This window comes from Artemia franciscana, chromosome 2 (assembly GCF_032884065.1).
Source record: "Artemia franciscana chromosome 2, ASM3288406v1, whole genome shotgun sequence".
NCBI lineage: Eukaryota > Metazoa > Arthropoda > Branchiopoda > Anostraca > Artemiidae > Artemia > Artemia franciscana.
In genome coordinates, this window is record NC_088864.1 from 47,146,718 (window position 1) to 47,166,109 (window position 19,392).

The 19,392-nt window shown below is 34.5% G+C and overlaps 2 protein-coding genes across 2 annotated transcripts in view; both read right to left on the minus strand.

Moving 5' to 3' along the window:
* The window catches only part of LOC136035049 (uncharacterized), a 262,359-nt gene extending 259,928 nt beyond the window's left edge, over positions 1-2,431 (minus strand). Inside the window, exons 1-2 of the mRNA XM_065716648.1 lie at positions 2,159-2,431; positions 197-342 (exon numbers count right to left, since the gene is read on the minus strand). Coding sequence (XP_065572720.1) covers positions 197-342; positions 2,159-2,309 — 297 coding nt within the window. The 5' untranslated portion in view covers positions 2,310-2,431. The remainder of the gene's footprint in view (positions 1-196; positions 343-2,158) is intronic.
* Positions 2,432-6,116: 3,685 nt separating this feature from the next.
* The window catches only part of LOC136042909 (small subunit processome component 20 homolog), a 127,803-nt gene continuing 114,527 nt past the window's right edge, over positions 6,117-19,392 (minus strand). Inside the window, exons 24-27 of the mRNA XM_065727837.1 lie at positions 13,498-13,746; positions 10,563-11,369; positions 8,389-8,562; positions 6,117-6,573 (exon numbers count right to left, since the gene is read on the minus strand). Of these exons, the coding sequence (XP_065583909.1) occupies positions 6,133-6,573; positions 8,389-8,562; positions 10,563-11,369; positions 13,498-13,746 (1,671 nt within the window). The 3' untranslated portion in view covers positions 6,117-6,132. The remainder of the gene's footprint in view (positions 6,574-8,388; positions 8,563-10,562; positions 11,370-13,497; positions 13,747-19,392) is intronic.

Consider the following 19,392-nt stretch of genomic DNA (forward strand, 5'->3'; position numbering starts at 1 on the left):
AAAATGGGACACCTGTCATAAATAAGTGGCGCAAAGAAGATGAGAGAAAGGAGGAAGGAGATGAGAAAAGGAGGAAGAAAGCAAGAGAGAGAGAGATAGATAGAAAGGGAAAGAGCAAGAGAGGGGGGAGAGAGAGAAAAAAAGAGCGAAAGAGTGTGTGTGTGAAAGAGAGTGATAAAGAGAATGACCCCATTACCTCTTCGCTGACTTCAGAGAGTGGACGTGGAATACCAGTATTTTCTAGCATTTTTACTACAGCTTCAACTGAGGCCCATTCGCCTCGTGTGAGGTGTACCAGCAGCTTTCTGATAAAGCCATTAATTTGCTCAAGAGGTTCATTTCCTATAAAAATAGCTCATCGTAAAAAAAAAACAGATTTACGCTGTCTGGGCAAGGCAAAGGGTAGCAGCAACCTTTGGGTCAACTCTGACGACAGAAGTTTTGCAGTGAAAGTACTTTGGCTCGTTTCTTTTTCATCGATGCCATTACAACTCTCTAGTTATTAGCCCTTTTACGTTTTGTAAATGATTCATCCCTAGAAGATTTGTTCTTTGAAAAAAATGAAGACACGTTCCATGGAGGCGGTCTCAAAAGCTACTGTTTCTGCTTCAAACGTAAACATTCTCTATTTCTTAACACTCAATTAATAGTGCTACTGTAAAAACGTACCATGTATGCAAGCTATGCTTTTCAACTTTATCCCAAAACATAGAACCTTAACCAATCTCTGCAGATGTTCCTAAAAATGTAGAAAATGCACCCTTAGGGGAAAACTATTTTGTCCATCCCTCAGAATGTCAAAAAAATTCTCATTCTATTTTGTTGGAAATGAAGTTGTCCGTTCCTAAAAATTCTCAAAATGGTTATCTCGGTAGTCTAAATTCATTCTCTCTTATCAATTGTATATTGACTGATTTTACTGAGCCTATATCTCTGACCAGGAGACCGTCAAAATTGAAAGCCCGGTCACATTCGAGTTACGCTTACAGATCAAATCAAAATTATGCTTGACAACACCGCCAATTATGTATCCCTTCCATAGTTTGTTGAGTTGAACTATGTTCAACTTCCAAACAAAAATTTCGTAACTGATCAATCAAAGTAAAAATTAAGGTAGAATATTTAGAATAAAAAAAGACGGAAGCTTGAAACGTCAAATCAATAGCCAACGTCAAATCTAGGGAGGGGGGATTTAATAGACTTGATCCCTCCCTAATTTTTGTTCGACTTGTAAAAACGTAAAAAAACATACCACCAAAGAAAATACCCCTCCCCTCTCGAACAAAAATTCTGGACAGGCTCTTAAGAACAGTAGTTTTTTATCTATGATGTGATTCTGACACAAGATAAAACTATATAGCAGCCTAAGAGTAAACAATAGCTAAGAAGAAAATGATGCAGATACAGGCTTTTCGAACCGTATTTTTTATACATTCCAAATATTCCACTCCCGTAGTACACGACTTTAAAATCGAGGAGAAACTATATGGCATACACAAGTTTTGGCTCCCCTGTCGACAGGCGTGACTATAACGTTGCTCGAGCATGAATTGGAGGCACCACAGAAGAAAGCATCCAAACATCAAATTAAAAGAAAAAAATACGATAGGAATATAAAAATTGTGAATAGAATAATGGTAAAAAAAATAGGATAGTTAGTTACTAACCTAATTTTTCAGGGGTATCCGGATTCAGATTTAGGGGGTATCGGTATTCAGAGGTATCCGTATCTAGTATTTTTGTTCAGGGGGAGGGGTTTATAAAATATATCCCCTAGATATGTATTTTTGCTACTGTTGCCCGATATCTCGAATGTTAAGAAAAAGCAATTCGCATTTATAATCTCAGTTTTATAGGAGTTATATCGCGACCCTTAACATTCTTCAGAGGTTACCTACAAAACTGAACGACATTTTTGCCTATAAGCAAACTATGCGAGTAGCAAGGCAATAAAGTGCAAAAAATATTTGCAATCCGAAGTAGAGGTAGTAGACCTAGTTTGTAGTGATATCAACCTGTAAAACGTCCGCTCTTTTTCGGAGAAATTTTAATCTTGATACGTATTTAACATGTTCTCTACAAATATTCAAATTTCTAACCCTCTTGAAAGTAATTTTATTGTTTTTATCCTAATGTTTCACAAGATCATAAATATTACCTTCCAAGATCGCAAGATTTTTTCCATTGGCTTTGACATTTTCCAACTCTTTATCCTGGTCCTTTATGTCATTATCTATATTGTCTACGCTCTTTCCCTGTTTTGAAGGAATCCGCGGTATTTTTCTTGATGGCGAAGTGAGTTGATTCATTATGAGGTCACTGTTTAAGCATCCACAAACAACACTTATTACTCCTGATCAAACTTGTGGTTTTAAGTTTTAAATGACTTGATACCCTCTTGATTAAATCTTTTATTTTCCTCGATAGCTTAAAGCTCTTTATTCCTGAGAAGAAATAAGCTAATAACAGTCACCAAACTTTGGGAATTCCTAATTGCACGCGCAAATCCATGAACTTGCGCACCAAGTCATTGACATCTGAGGAAGGTATTCCATGTGTGTAGAGTGGAATAGGATTTTATTTCAACATCAAGATTGATAAAAGAAAAGCAAAGCTCGAACAATCAGGCATATAATAATAAACGTCAACAAGCAAAACGTCAAGCGTGGCGGCTTGACGTTTGGATCAAGCAACGCTGTTTCAGAGGGATTTCAAATGTAAAGTTTTCCCCTGGACGTTTGTAGATAGTTTAAAGGAGGTAGCCAAATAAGTCGTAATTGATTGAGGTTATTGTTCATTATTTAAATAGTCTAAGCATCACCATCACCGTGGCCCCTTCCTTTACCCTTCAAAACAATATTCCAAAGAATAAAAGCTTTATCATATAAAGATTACATTGTGAAATTAAAAGAAAACAACAAGCAAAGGTTCTTAGGACAAACCACCTCTATTACTGCTTGCTTAAAAAAAAAAGCTTGTTTCTACTAAGAATAAAATAACTGAAAGTATAGGTAGCTAGATAGATATTTTCGGTAAAAAGCAAAACGGTCATGGTAACAGGCAAAATACTTCTTTTTAAACATATACTATCATTGCCAAAACGCATAAAAAATAAAATAGAAAAGATTGCCAAAAGATAGCAAAAAAGTTTGTAGACCAAGGAGCAGCAGAGCCTGAACTTCATTAAGTAAACAATAAACAAAGCAACTATAGATTGCCTTGGTCTTGACTCAATATACTCTTTAAATATCATTATTTCTTTTTTTTTAATCTAGTTCCAGTTCAGGATATGCTGTCCCATCAGTTGTCAATACTTGTAATATTATGTCATTTGATATTCCTGGTTATTCCTATTATGTTTATTAATTTAAACAAAAAAGTTTTTTCGACTGAAAGTAAGGAGCAACAATAAAACATGAAATGAATTGAAATTATTCTGTATATGAGGGAGGATGCCCCTTCCTCAATCTTCGCTCTAAAAGTTCTTCAACAAATTTCTCATTCAGATTCAATGACCCTTTTGATTGAGCATTCTTTCTTTAAGGATTGTGTGAAAAAGTTAACATTTATCATAAAAACTGAGGCTTAAAGAAGGGGCATCCACCCTTATACAAGGAATAATTTCTGTTCGTTTTAAGTTTTAACATTCCTCCTTATTTTTGGTAGAAAAAACCTGATTGTATGATTTCATGGTAAATTCTAATCAGGCAAAATTTTATATGTTTGGACTCAGTATAAAAATGCAATTCTTATGATGTATATATTGTTGTCAAAGTGTTTTTCATAGTATCGATTACTATTGGGCCGAATTGCTCCTTGATTTTACTGTTTGATAAAAACAAAACACTCGAAGGAAATACTACCTAAGAACACAGGTAATCCATAATATTTTTCGTTTATTGTTTTTTTTTTGTGATCAACTCAATAGGAACTGCCAAGAATATCAAGCGACCAATTTTATTGACAACTGGAGGAATAGCACATTAAACAGTCTGGTAGAGAACCGTAAGTAATGAGCGAGCGACTCATCTCAATAGTAACCATAACCCTAAAAAATAAATTTTGATAAAAGTATATACATTACAAGAATTGCCTTTTTATGGCGGTTCTAAATCTTTTGAAGTGATTAAATCTAAAGATACTCACTAAAAGCTATAGTCCTGAAAAAATTTGCCGGATTTTCGAAAAGGGACAACATACCCCCATGAGGGCGAGCGACCTTGACTAAAATTATACATTTTAATCAAGAATACTAGAGGACCCTTTTCAAAAGGTTTCAAGCCGCCATTTACAAAAAGTGAAATTTTACATTTTGTCCACAGAAGAAGGATTAGGAAGGCGCGTTTATTCTATTTTTTTCTGTGAGTGGTGGTGTCTAACAAATAAAAAAAAAATCAAGAGAGTTGCTCAATCGAAAAGAAGAATAAGTTCTAGCGCCCCTTTGAAGAAGCAAAAGAGATTGTGCTGCAGAAAAGCGGTGTTTTGCTTTGCCATTTTGTGGCAAAAAACGACAATCTGGCCACAAGGATTGAAAATTCGAGATAAAAAAACGACTTAAAATTATTGTTAAATTACACATTGAACTTCCCAATTTCAGAGTAAGGAATGCCACTCAGTGGTGCATTTTCCCCCAAAGATGCCCGTAGTCTGTGCAAAATAAATTGTTAATGAAGACTTATGTTGATTTATTTGAGATTTGATAAAATATGTATATTGATGCATAGTTGCGCATCAGTTATTATGAAGGAAGGTCTATAGGTCAGGTTCAGGTGAGGGGAGTTGTGCTTGAAGCCTCGTTAATTCTTTTTTAAATCTAAATTTTATTGCTCTATGTGTGCCTTCAAACAGATATAGGAGCCCTTGAAGGGAGAGGGTGTAGAAACTGATCGCTCAATCCCTTTTACCCGGGGAATATTTTTGCTTTGTGGTGATGGTTTTCCTCTTATTACAAAAAAAAAAGCGCAATATAAATGGTTACATTCCTAGTCTTACACACATAAGATGGAGAGGAAAGGGGATGAGTGACATAACGAGTCCCAGCAGAAAACTGACCTAAATGAGCCCAAGTGCTATCGGGAGCTTTTTTCCCTGAAAGGTAAATGGGAATATTTGTGATCAACCTATGTTTATACATTTTTAATGTCTTCTTGTTGTCCAGGGCATGCTGACCCCCTTGTTCACCATGACATCATCCATGGAAGATATCCCTATACAAAAACAAGATTGATCGAAACATTCATTTTGAAAACCCAGAAAATGCTGAGGCTAAAAATCATTTTTGATATTACCAGCGATGATACCAGAAGCTGTTTTCGCTTAAATTTAAATGGGACCGTTGCTCATTTACCTATTTATATCCATTTTTAATGTCTTCTTGTTCCCCAGGAACTACTGACCCATTGGTCCCCTCTTCCGATGTCCATGGAAAATATTCGTATTGAATAAGATTTGTCAAAAAACTTTTTAAGAACTATGGAAATGATGACCGTATATTTCAGTTTAGTTAGAATAAATAGCTCTTTTGAAATTCCTACAAATATTTTAGTGTAAAGAGCAAGGTATTGAGGAGGGAACGAATCCCCTCATATACGTAATAATTTCTGTTTGTTTTAAGTTTTAATGCTGCTCCTTACTTTCAGTTGAAAAAAACATTTTTTTATTTAATTTCTCATTGTTTTTTTTAAACATTGCTCGAAAATTCAGCTCACCCTTCATGGAAATTCTCTTTCCCCCATGATAAATTTCTCTATGTAAACATCCTCTCACGTAATCCCCTCTACCTCTGCCCCTGCCTCTGCCAATGGTCAACAAATTAGATTTCTCAAAGGAATTTGAGCATAAAGCGTTGCATAGCTTTATTTTTCATTTCTGAACAGTTTCTTCAGGCCCATATATTGGGAAAGTTACTCGTTGATAAACAAAAACTTGTTTATCAACTCCAAATCATCATCCAATGGATGGTCAAAAATAAATTACTATTATTACTCTGTCAGTATAGCCTGGTACCCAATTGAGAAGATGTGCTCGATCTGGCATAAATAAAAAAACATAGGATGTTCCTATTCCGTCTCTGAACATTTCTCAGGACATAAGATTCAAGGTAAATGATTAAACAATCAGACTAAACACCTTTTATTCCTCTAATAAGGCAACATCTTTCAGTTTTTTTCTTTTCATCACTTTTCCTCTGATCAGAGCATTTTTCTTTTTCTTTGCTTCTTTTTTATTGGCCTGCTTCTTCACCCTCATTCTTGCTGCAATTTTAGGATTTGTGACGGCAAGCTGAGATTTCTCCACTTTCCTTGTCATCTTCTTCTTCTGCAAAACTTTCCTGCAACTCACCAGAATTTCTGTATACGCTTCATGTCCAACAAGTTGTTTCATAAACTCACCCGATTCTTTGGCCAGAGTTGCCAGCTCTGAGAGTTCGTGGGATGATTTATCTTCACTGCTATTTATTTCTCTTAGTATACATGGTAGAACTATGGGAAGATACTCCAAAACTGCTTTATAACCATGAATCTGATGGAGATCAAGTAGAGCAGCAGCATAGAAATGAAAAGCAGCTATTCTCTGCAATGAAATATAAGATGTATAGGACAATATTACAGAGAAGTGTGATAGGCTTTATAATTATAATTCTGATTCATAATAACTTTCACTTTAACTTTTAACTTTAATAACTTAATTATAACAATCAGGCTAAAGATAACAATATTATTTACACTTTTTGATTTTAGTTGCGGTGTTTTGCTCCATTTCTAAATCCTATTTTTCTAGTTACTGGATTTGATTTTATTTATATCTTTTGATTTTGGTGTTTTGGTTCATTTCTAAATCCTATTTTTCTGGTTTCAGGATCTGATTTTATTTACTGTTTCTGATTTTGGTGTTTTGCTTCATTTCTAAATCCTATTTTCTGGTTTTATGTTGAGCCATATGTGTGTGTTTTTCTAATGTTCGTTTTTCTTTATTTTTTTTTCGATCATGTGGTATTGATTTGTGACATTGTATCATCAGCATTTTTTTTTTTTTTTTTTTTTTTTTTTTTTTTTTTTTTTTTTTTACATAGAACAGTTGTTTTTTTCCTTTGTTTTGATATACTATTAAATAGCAAAATAAAAGTTTTAAATCAAAGCAAAAGCAACATTACAGCTTAAAATGAATATGATTTATTCAGCATATGAGGAAGGCTACCTCCTCCCCAGCCCCCTAGTCTTCACACAAGTTTTATAATGCTTTATTGAAAGCATTTGAGTCTAACAAATTTAGTTAATGGGTAATTCCAAGTGTCTTATATAGCGATTGTCTTGTAAAATACCATACACAGGGTTACTCAAATCGTAAGGAGAGACACCGCCTAATCGAACCCCCCTTTTTTACATCGAAGTTTTAACTTTTGCAAAACAGTGCTTGGAGGAGGAGACCTGAATATCGTATGAATATTAGACTTTTCCATTATTAAGGAAAGAACGAAAAGTGGATTCATTAGAAAACGGAAAATTATAAGGAAGAAGGAAAATTCATTAATGTGTTTTACTTAATTAATTGATGCATCTCTCATAGAAAGCTTTTAATGAAGCACCTATCAGAGAAAGTTTAAAAACATGGGCAAGGGTGTATCCTGGATTTCTGTTGTGGAAAGGCATCACTTTTTTTTACATTCTGTTTTGTAACATTTTTACGATTCGAAAAAAATAGGGGTAGGGTTAAACCCGGTAACCCCCACCCCCCTATACGGCCTTGAATATGGGCCTTTTTAAATTTCCTCTAAGGAAGTACCATCTTTCTCATTAGAGAATCCATTGGCCAAAACCCTAATGAATAATGAGTAACTATGCAACTCTATACACGTTAGTTTTACTTTTACAAACTACATGTATGTTTAGGGACGAATATTATACAACACGCCAGTACAACCTATAAGACTGGAACACTTTAAATAATAGTTATTGTTAACGGGTAAAAATGCCAATATTCGGCAAAAAAGCGCAACTCTTCAAATAGTTCTCTCTCAAACCTTGGTTTCAACTTTTTGGTAGAGTATAGAAAAAGCAAAGAAAAAAGAGAAAGAAATAAAACTTAGGGAAAATGAATAATAATGTTCTAACAAGGATTCCCATAAGTATTCCCAAAATCATGGCTACTAATACATAGAAAGCATTTCTCAAGATTCAAGAATAAGAGAAAAGAGAGACTAATTTCAACTTTATTAGGGACAATAAAAGAAAGATATAAAGCTTAGAGAAAAATAAATAAAAAGGTCCAAGAAAGATTCCTCATTAGAAATCCAAAGAGTCACGACTGCTAATAAATAGAAAGGCTGTCCTTGATTTAACTAATCTCAATTCATTTCTTCAGGCAAAATACGCAAATTGAAAAAATTACCTTTACTGTAGCTTCAGGATTTTCAACCACTTCTGAATTAATTTCCTTTCGAATCCGCTTTATATACCATCTTACACCAAAAATCCTCTTCTCCGATGTCTCCTCGTCTACCTGAGAGCTATGTTTTCCTAGCCGTGCGGCAACTTTAAACAGGAACAACAGATTCTTTATGGTCTGAAACAACACACAATTGAAAATAAAGAAAATATTACAGCTCCAAAAACATTTGGGTAAAAATTAACCAATAATTAGGACTCATAGTTATGCACTACGAATGACTGTCCCAAACCAAATACCTGGGAGTACTATTAACATCAAAGAGTGACTTCCTCTTTTATATACGTGGCTCCAATAAATTTTACCATTCCAAGCAGTAAAATTCGAATAAACCAGAGATAGGGGTTTATAACGACTCAAGAAACTCAGAAAAATACTCCTAAAATTTTTGTATTCATTCCTAGAAGTTTTCCCTTCTTATTTTAGAAAAAATACTCAGAGAGTAAGTTTCTCAAGATTGAAGCCTATGGTAATATTTCAAATATGCTTAGCCTAAAATTGCACTTTTTCTTGAATTATCTGCCAACTCCCCTCCCTTATCCCTCAAATAAAGTATTCCTTAAATGTCTGGATACGTCTGTTTTAAGGAATAGTAAAACCAATCTAATATCCATTTTTGACCAAACATTTTATCACATTTCTGCAAATATTAGTTCAAGTTTCTAAGCAGATATTATGCCCGGTTTCTTGAAAATTACAATAATTGACCCCCTCCCTACCTGGATTTTCTATATTTTCTCCCAAGCACTAATATACTATAAAACGTAAAATCGCCAAGCAAAGAAGAAAATGAGGACAATAAACAGCCAGTGAAAAAGTATGCAAATATTTCGGTCAAGACCTCCGCTTGACCGTCCTCAGAGCAGAATAAAACTAACAAAAATATAAAAAAACCAAACCTTGAAACAAAACACAAAACTAAAATTTGATGACCCTTTCTTAGTAACGGTGAAAGGGTAACTGAATAAAAAACACAAGTCTAAATGACATTTTACAATTTCATCTTACATACAGCACTCTTAGCCTAATCGCTTTCCAGGTAGATTATTATCAGAGATTTTATTTGATTGCATAACATAAATGTGTGGGATTATGTGAAAACAATCAACGCCAAAAATGGGACTTGGAGAAGTTTCTCCAGTGTCTCTATTGAGCACTACCTTTTGGTGTATGTGCTTTCTTTTTTATCTCAACTACCTCCCTGAAAACTTGCATGAGAGCTTCAACGGGGGTGTTGTCAAATAAGATAAAATGGTGTGGATTGTCGTACAAATGTTAAGCCAAGGCGGAATAAAAAGCATCAGGCCTTTGGGGTAGCCCAATGACCTAGTCTATTGAGGACCATGTTCTAATAACCGCTCCCCTAATTGCTGTTGGGTTCTTCCAACGTAAAAACGCCCACAAGTTCACAGCCAGAGTGGTCGCAGAAATTATTTACTAATATACTTTAATAAAATTGTTCAAGGCCCATTATATAAGAATTATAATAATGAAAAAGATCAATATGCCAAGACCTTAAAACACACACTTGGCATAAAACCGTCATCCCCCCCCCAAAAAAAAAAATCAAACGTTCTCTAACGTTTGGACTGTGTACAAGACTTTTTTTTTAATTCGAATCGCAGGGAGGTTGACTTTACAAAAACGTAGGGTCTAGAGGCACACTCCTCGCCAAACCTCCTGTTTTCTACGACGGAAAGACGCATAGATACTTTATTTGTAAATGAATCAAAAGCCCCGGTATTCCACATGTAACGTTGATCAAACTGACAAAATAGTAAAAGGATACTAAATACATCAGAATATAAAAAAGGAACACGATATAAATTGAAAAAAAAACGAAAAAAAAATTAACAAAACTATAAACTAAATTATAATGAATCGCTTTAGAATTCAACTATATTCAATAATCGAATCGTTCCGTATCAATGAGAAACTGCCGTATCAGGGATCTAGTGGGTTTGCAAAAGTCTAACTAAAGACAAATTAAATGGATAAAAGACTAACAACGCATTTAAACGGCTAATTCATATTAATATCAAATAACCCAAGCAGAAAACAAAAAAAAAGTGGAAAAGAAAATGAACAAAGAGTGAGGGAAAAAAGAAGAAAGATACCTGTTCAGCGATGTCGCTATCGACGTCTGGCGGAATCAATTGCTCACTACAATCAAGAGCTAATGCTCTTAACCTGTCCACAGGTGGGTCAAAAACTGCCATCTTTTTAGAACTTTTTTTACAGGAAATATATTCAACAATTCCTTCCGGTGTAAATGCAGCAAAGAGAAGTCCTATCAAGCGAGCACTCAACAAACGAACCCTAACCTGGCTATGCAGCAAGTGTTTCTGAATACTCTGCCAAACTTGCACTGTAGCTCTGCTAGTAACCAATGTGGGATTCACAGTGAATAATTTTGTAGCAGTCACTAGGGTTTGTATAAGTAACTGGTCTTTCTCTATGTCTCCATTACTTTCATCATTTAATAAAATCTCTAATATTGGCAAAAAATCTTTAAGTCTACTTTCGAAGCTGGGGCCGTCTGCTTCAATAAATATTGAAGAAAGTTGAATTGCAATTAGTTGATGAGACACAGTTTCATTTTGTAACCACAGAATTGATATTTGGAATAATTCATTTTTCACATTATCATCTAAAACAGTTAAAAGTTTTTTTAGTGCACTAACTACAAGTTGGGTACAATTTTTTGAAGTTTCATTGACTAATCGAGCTGATAATGCTAGGAAAAATAAAGGAGCATTCGTATTTATCAGACTTCGAGGGAAAGTTGAGAACACTGAACAGAGAAATTCAAGTGCAGACATACGCCCTTCTTCACGTGTGTATTCAAGCTGGCCAAGGAAAAACTGTATTTTTCTGATAACCACTTTGCCCAGTGGATAGTCAGCCAGATACTGAAGAACAAGCTGAAACAAAAATCTTATTTTCAAAGATAGAAAGGGTGTCAGACACTATACAAACGACAAAAAAAAGATCACCAGGGTAAAATTTCCTAAATGACACTTTACCTTCTAATAAATATAAAAAGCTGAAGCCCCCTTACGGTAAGTCTATCTACAATAACGTACACGATCATATCCCCAGGGCGGTTTCTAGGGTTAACCTCCCCTTTGTGAAAAAATTACGAATGACCAAAAATAAGTCGTCATGTAACCCCCCCCCCCCGCCTCTAAATGCCACACTAATCATATACCTTGGAATAACAATTAAAGATAAAATATGTTTTATAAGATATAGAAATAAACAATCTTTAAAAACGAATTATTACATATAACTAATTCTGTTTTTATGAAAGGGTAAGTGTATATTGGTCCAGGGTTGGTAGTCTCAGCTAGTCACTGGGGAATCTATGGCTGGTGGTATGTTTGTAAGTCTTTGAGCAAGAGCCGCTTAAACATTTCCTCTACCCCCCATCGGGTGTGATTTTTACGAAAAGCAGCTACCTACTACTGATGGTATGTGGTCCAACCGATGATAGAATGTCAACAATATTTAACACTATTTGTCGCTAGATACAAGCAGGAACATTAAACATTGGTACCTTTAATGTTATCAAACTAGTCCTTACTACCTAACAAGTCTCAATCTAACCTCTAGAGATCTATATTAAAAAAAAAATTAAAAAAAAAAAAAAAAAAAAAAAAAAAAAAAAAAAAAAAAAAAAAAAATTAGCGAAACAACTTGTTTTGTATTTTAATTCCATCATTCAGAGGTTGAGGAGAGTGGCGAAATTGAAAAAAATACATTTGTCTACTCCTACCAGTTTTTCAAAAGGGTAGAAGTCTCCCCTCTCCTCCCTTTGGGGATCAGCGTTTGAGATAAGTTTACAGCTTGGTTCCAACTTTAGAAACAGAAACAAGCATCATAATGAATTTTCCTATTTTGTACCTTTAAAATAAGGTTTTGGTTTGGTACAAAAAAAGCTTAGTTAAAAAAAAGGTCAACACCCTCTTACAAAAAAACAAAAATAGCCAAAATCTGATGCCATTACTCAGCCTTTATAGAAAGACTGTTAGAAATTATTGATCTGGATACTTCAGAAATTTCCAAACCGTGATAGAAGCTGCGTATCTCCCTAATATGACTTCAATGATAAGACGGGTCAGTATTAGATAAGATTTTTTTTTTGACCAGAATATTGCAAATGTGACAATTTATCCTGTAATACACTGTGCCTAACGAAGGAAGAGGGCAATCGTTTCTTCAAATTCTAGAAAATCAAAAGTGAGGGGCGAAAAAAGTTTTAAAAATAAATTTTTATTTTTATAAATGCTGTTTTATTAATGCTTTTATATATGGACCAGGTTGCAAGATACTTTTTATGATATTTATCAATTAATTGATTTTATATAAAATTCCTTCGAGTTAAAACCTCAAGAAAAGGCATGATCTATGAAATAAATATCAATGATAGGTTGGCCAAAGTCTTTGGGAATTTGTATATCTTTAACTAAGGCACTATGTCATTTCGGATAGTGACTTAAGCGTTCAAAACTCTTTCACAAGAAAACACTGATCCCAAGAGTCAATAGAATGGAAAGCAAATTCTCATCTATTCACCGGAGTGGAGGATATGAGTTCGTTGATAAAGATCCACAATATAATTCTTACTTAATTCCCCACTTATTACTGGAAAAGAAGAGAAGAGCTCCGTCAATTTATGGTACGTCGATATGACGCTATCACCGACCAATCACTATTTTGTCAACTAGTTAATGTTGGTATATCCAGAACACTATTGATTGCAGTGTTCGGATTCTCAGTTTTCATAGACGTAAAAGAAGCATTTTCATAGACAAAACCTATTTCAATTAATTAACAGTTCGATGCTTTCTAATAGTAAAATAACTAATGCCCTACCACCATACGTTTGGTTAAGTCCCTGATATTAATACCCACCCTTATTAAGTTTTTCTATACGAAGGAAAGCATTCAGATTTACTCGTCTTGCAAATAAGTAGACTTATATATTTTAATACTTAATTTGCCGGTAGTCCGCTCCACCGAACTTTACCACATAAAGTAGTCACTCACCTGTCTGCACTGACTTCTCACATGCACCATTTCAGAAGTAACCGCCAAAGTGGATACACGATTCATGATATCTGGAAGCTCTGGAAAGTCCAATTTTCTGCCCAAAACTGCTTTGAGTACAGCAAATCCAGTGGTTTGAGCATTGCTATCGAGATCAGACATAGACTGCTCGGCGTAAGTTAAAAGCACACGAAGTTGATCTTCCTCCAGTTTCATTGAAGAAACATCTCGAATAATTACAGTAATCGACTGAATAAAAAAGAAGAAGATAAGTTAAGCAACAAATAAATTACTTCTTAACCTGGTAAGGGAAGATTCCTCAAGACTGTAGCTGTCTCCTGAAAAAAAAACTAAAGCTTGTAAGAAGAAAAAATATACCATATTTACAACAAAACCAAAGCGTAACATAATTGACGTCAACTGATTCATGGGCTTAGGTATTTTAACGAGTAACCCTATGTTTATTTATATACATGTCCCTTTTTATTAACTTATTCTCGTGTTTTATGTTTCTCAGATATGACATAAGCCTTCTGCTATTATAATGAGCAATAGACAAGTTGAAGTGAACAAACTGAGTCTTCGCATAAATGAATATGTATGTGAATACGTATGTGCATTGCCTATCCCACGCATATATATATATATATATATATATATATATATATATATATATATATATATATACTAGCTGTTGGGGTGGCGCTTCGCGCCACCCCAACACCTAGTTGGTGGTGCGCGCCCCCCCAACACCTAGTTGGTGGTGCGCGCCCCCCCAACACCTAGTTGGTGGTCGCACCCCCCCAAGCCCCCCCGCGCGCGTAAGTCGTTACGCGCCATATTAGTTACGCGCCATTGTAGTTGTGTCCCTGTGTCCCACCTGTGAATAGAGATAGATATAAATATATTTTTTTAACTACGTAAAACATGCGAATATACAACATTCTTCGCTGTCCCATTGTCTGTGCATATAAATAGACTGTCAGGTTTACTGACTCTTGAACATGCAACATATAATTGTCCATGGGAAAAACAATCCGTATTCAGATCTATACCTCATTATTCTAATGATGTGTCCCTGTGTCCCGGTCGTCATTTATATTCCCTGTATCCCGGTCGTCATTTGTGTCCCGGTGTCCCAGTTTGTAATTTCTCTTTGAGTGTCCCGGTCGTCATTTATATTCCCTGTTTCCCGGTGTCCCGGTCGTCATTTGTGTCCCGGTGTCCCGGTCTGTAATTTCTATTCGAACAATCCCTGTGTCCCGGTCGTCATTTATATATCCCGCCTGTGCCCCCGGCGTCCCCGTTGTAGTTGTGTCCCTGTGTCCCGGTCGTCATTTATATTCCCTGTGTCCCGGTCGTGATTTGTGTCCGGGTGTCCCAGTCTGTAATTTCTCTTTGAGGTTCCCGGTCGTCACTTATATTCCCTCTGTCTCGGTCGTCATTTGTGTCCCGGTCTGTAATTTCTCTTTGAGTGTTTTTTCTTTCTAGTTTTTTTTTAGTTTTTTACCTTTTTTCTTTTTTCAGTTTTCTTTTTCTTCTTTATTTTTCAGCGTCACTATGAAGTACATATCGACGAACCTTTGTTTTTTTAACTTAAATCTGGTAGGCATTGATGACCTTATCCAAGTCAAAATCCCAAACCCAATCATCATCGCTATCATTTTCATTTTTGATATGTTTTGACTCTCGCTGTCCAGGTGGATTTTCATCTAACTGCGCGGTTTTGCGTTCAAATACCGTTAATGACGTCACCGTCAAAGCAAAAATGACGACAACTAATTTCATGACGTCAGTCAACACAGAAACATGACGTCACCTGATCCACAGACAGACAGACAGACAACTTATTTTTATATATATATAGATATATATATATATATATATGTATATATATATATATATATATATATATATATATGTATATATATATATATACTACTACTACTAATACTACTAATAACTCACTGCAGCACCAAGCCGCCTGAGGCCAACACAGCTACGCACGCTCCTCCTCCAACCTAATCTATTTAAAGCCTCCCTCTTTACACCCTCCCAGGAAGTTCCCATTTCCTTTAAATCCTTATTTATGACATCCTCCCAACCCAGACAAGGACGACCTGCTTTCCGTGTAGCCCCAGACGGTTGGCCAAAAAGGACAATCTTCGGTAATCTGTCATCCTTCATCCGTAGAACGTGGCCTAGCCATCTCAACCTTTCTTTCATTATAGCCCCAGAAAGCGGGATTGAACCACACTTTTCGTACAACCTACTGTTTGAAATACGGTCAGTCAGCCGGGTACCCAGAACAATCCGTAGGCAATTTCTCTGGAAAACATCTAGTAAATTTTCATCTGCTTTTCGGAGTGTCCATGCTTCAGAGCCATATTTGACCACTGTCATCACTGTAGCTTCCAATATTCTAATCTTGGTTTGTAGGCTTATCTTTCTATTCTTCCAAACTTTTTTTAACTGTGAAAAAACACCCTGAGCTTTAGCTATTCTACTTTTAACATCTTCACTGCTCCCACCATCTTTACTAATAATACTACCAAGGTAACTGAAGCTCCCAACCTGATCAAATATCTATCTATATATATAAAAATAAGTTGTCTGTGTGTGGATCTGTGGATGGATCAGGTGACGTCATGTTTGTTCGCATATGACGTCTGAATTATTTCACACTAATACAAAAGAAGAAAAAAACTAAAAAAGGTAAAAACTACAAAAAAAACTAAAAAGAAAAAAAAACTAAAAAAGCTAAAAAACTAAAAAAAAACTAAAAAAAGGTAAAAATCTAATAACTAAAAAAAAACTGAAAAAAATAAAAAAAGGCAAAAACTACAAAAAAAATAAAAACTAATAAAAAACTAAAAAAGCTAAAAAACTAAAAAAAACTAAAAAAAGGTAAAAAACTAAAAAAAAACTAAAAACTAAAAAAGAAAAAAACTAAAAAAAAGGAAAAAACTGAAAAATAAAAGAGAAAAAGAAAACTAAAAAAATATGAATAAATATATATAAAAATAAGTTGTTTGTGGGTTATGTCTGTCTGTCTGTCTGTCGAGTGACGTCGTGTTTGTCCGCATATGACGTCTGAATTATTTCACACTAATACAAAAGAAGAAAAAAAACTAAAAAAGGTAAAAACTACAAAAAAAACTAAAAAGAAAAAAAAACTAAAAAAGCTAAAAAACTAAAAAACACTAAAAAAAGGTAAAAAACTAAAAACTAAAAAAAACTGAAAAAACTAAAAAAAGGCAAAAACTAAAAAAAACTAAAAACTAATAAAAAAACTAAAAAAGCTAAAAAACTAAAAAAACTAAAAAAACTAAAAAAAGGTAAAAAACAAAAAAAAAACTAAAAACTAAAAAAGAAAAAACTAAAAAAAAAGGAAAAAACTGAAAAATAAGAGAAAAAGAAAACTAAAAAAATATTAATAAATATAAAAAATATAAATATAAATATAATATAAATTAGCAATCAACAAAGCACCGAGACACAAAAGACGACCGGGACACAGGGAGTATAAATGACGACCAGGACATAAGTAAAAAAAAAAACTAAAAAAACTAAAAAAATGGTAAAAACTACAAAAAAACTAAAAACTAATAAAAAAACTAAAAAATCTAAAAATCTAAATAAACTAAAAAAGAAAAAAAAGAAAAAAGGAAAAAAATAAAGGAGAAAAACAAAACTAAAAAACGAATGTATATACAGACCGGGACACCGGGATAGAAATGACGACCGGGACACAGGGAATATAAATGACGACCGGGACACAGGGACACAACTACAATGGGGACGCCGGGGGGCACAGGGGGATATAAATGACGACCGGGACACCGGGACACAAGGAATATAAATGACGCCCGCGACACTCAAAGAGAAATCACAGACTGGAACACCGGGACACAAATGACGACCGGGACACAGGGAATATAAATGACGACCGGGACACAGGGACATAACTACAAAGGGGACGCCGGGGTGCACAGGGGGATATATAAATGACGATGGCGACTCAGGGAATGGTCGATTAGCAATCACCATCAACAAAGCTCAAGGGCAATCATTAGAATCATGAGGTATAGATCTGAATACGGATTGTTTTCCCATGGACCATTATATGTTGCATGTTCAAGAGTCGGCAAACCTGACAATCTATTTATATGCACAGACAATGGGACAGCAAAGAATGTTGTATATTCGCAAGTTTTACGTAGTTAAAAACATATATATATATATATATATATATATATATATATATATATATATATATATATATATATATATATATATATATATATATATATATATATATATATATATCTATATTCACAGGTGGGACATAGGGACACAACTACAATGGCGCGTAACTAATATGGCGCGTAACGACTTACGCGCGCGGGGGGGCTTGGGGGGGCGCGAAGCGCCCCCACCAACTAGGTGTTGGGGTGGCGCGAAGCGCCACCCCAACAGCTAGTATATATATATATATGCATTGGATATGTATATGTATGTATCTGTGTATAGATTTACTGACCATCATAAATATAAAAATACAATATTGATAGAATAATCTGTAGACAAAAATTAAGCAAGTACAATCAACCTTACGAAATAATTAAAAAAAAAACTAACAAAACAATCGAACCAATAAAGAACAGTTTCAAAAGGACTTTCATCAGCTAACTACTTCCGGTGCCCCTCAATTCTTCTTCGCACTGCGATCACAGGATTAGCCACTCTAGAAAAATCCTGTCCACGAGAAGGAAAGAAAAAACCCAGAGCCTTAGGTTAGGCTGGGATGTAGTTATGGGGGCAAGGGAGAACTGTTAAACAGGACATAACAGAGTAGAAACATTCATGCGTGTGTCTGGTTAGGGAGAGGGGCTTAATCCAGTGACAGACTTGCAGTAATATGATGACAGATTTAACACTAATTTCACATTTGTACAAAATAATAGAATGTTTATATTGCAATACAAATTATCAGGTGTCATACCAGAGCAGACCTAGATATGGGAGGGGCATTTCCCATCAACGAAGCTCCAAGAACTACTGGAACACGTGCATTCATGGGATCCACGAAACCGCAACTTAAAACCAATTTTTAATCATTTATAGTCTTCCTCCTAATTGCTTTCTGACTCCTCAAGTAAGATTATGGACTCAATACGTTATATATGTATAATTATACACTAAATCGAAACTATTTTGAAATTACATTCGACAGCTTTCAATACATAAGAAAAAAAGAAGAAGGAGGTTGACCGACCTCCTATCATTGGTTAAGAGGTTTCGAGAAGAAAAGAAGTTGAGAGAATTTAAAAGTGATCATACATGTCAAATTAGTATATATGTGAGTGATTCTCTTACAAGGAAGGGTAAAGAACCTTGAAATACTATGAAAGTAACAATTAAACTTGTAGGAAAACTTGGATATTTCTGTAATAAAATTCATGTTTTTAAAGTCTCATTGCCCAAAGGCAAGTATTGGTGTGTATCAATCTGGCTTTTGCTAATGAATTGTAAATACTTTTTGCAGACAAAATACAGAAAATATAAATAGGAATAAATAAGTATAACATATATAAACATGAATAGAATATAAACTTAAAGATATATATTTATAAAATACATATACATTAGAAAAAAATATATAAAATATAAACTAACAAATATAAATATTAGTTTGTATAAAATACATAATAGCAAATTAACAAATCCTCATAACAATTTAGGAAAATGCGATAAACGTTAATGATATAGAAAAAATACATTAAATTCACCATCTTAAGCGGTACTTATACGTCACTGCGGCCAAGTTGTCATTAGATTAAACTAAAATAGTTAGATACGGAGTTTCGAGCTCATTTTCTTGAAGGGCTAGAA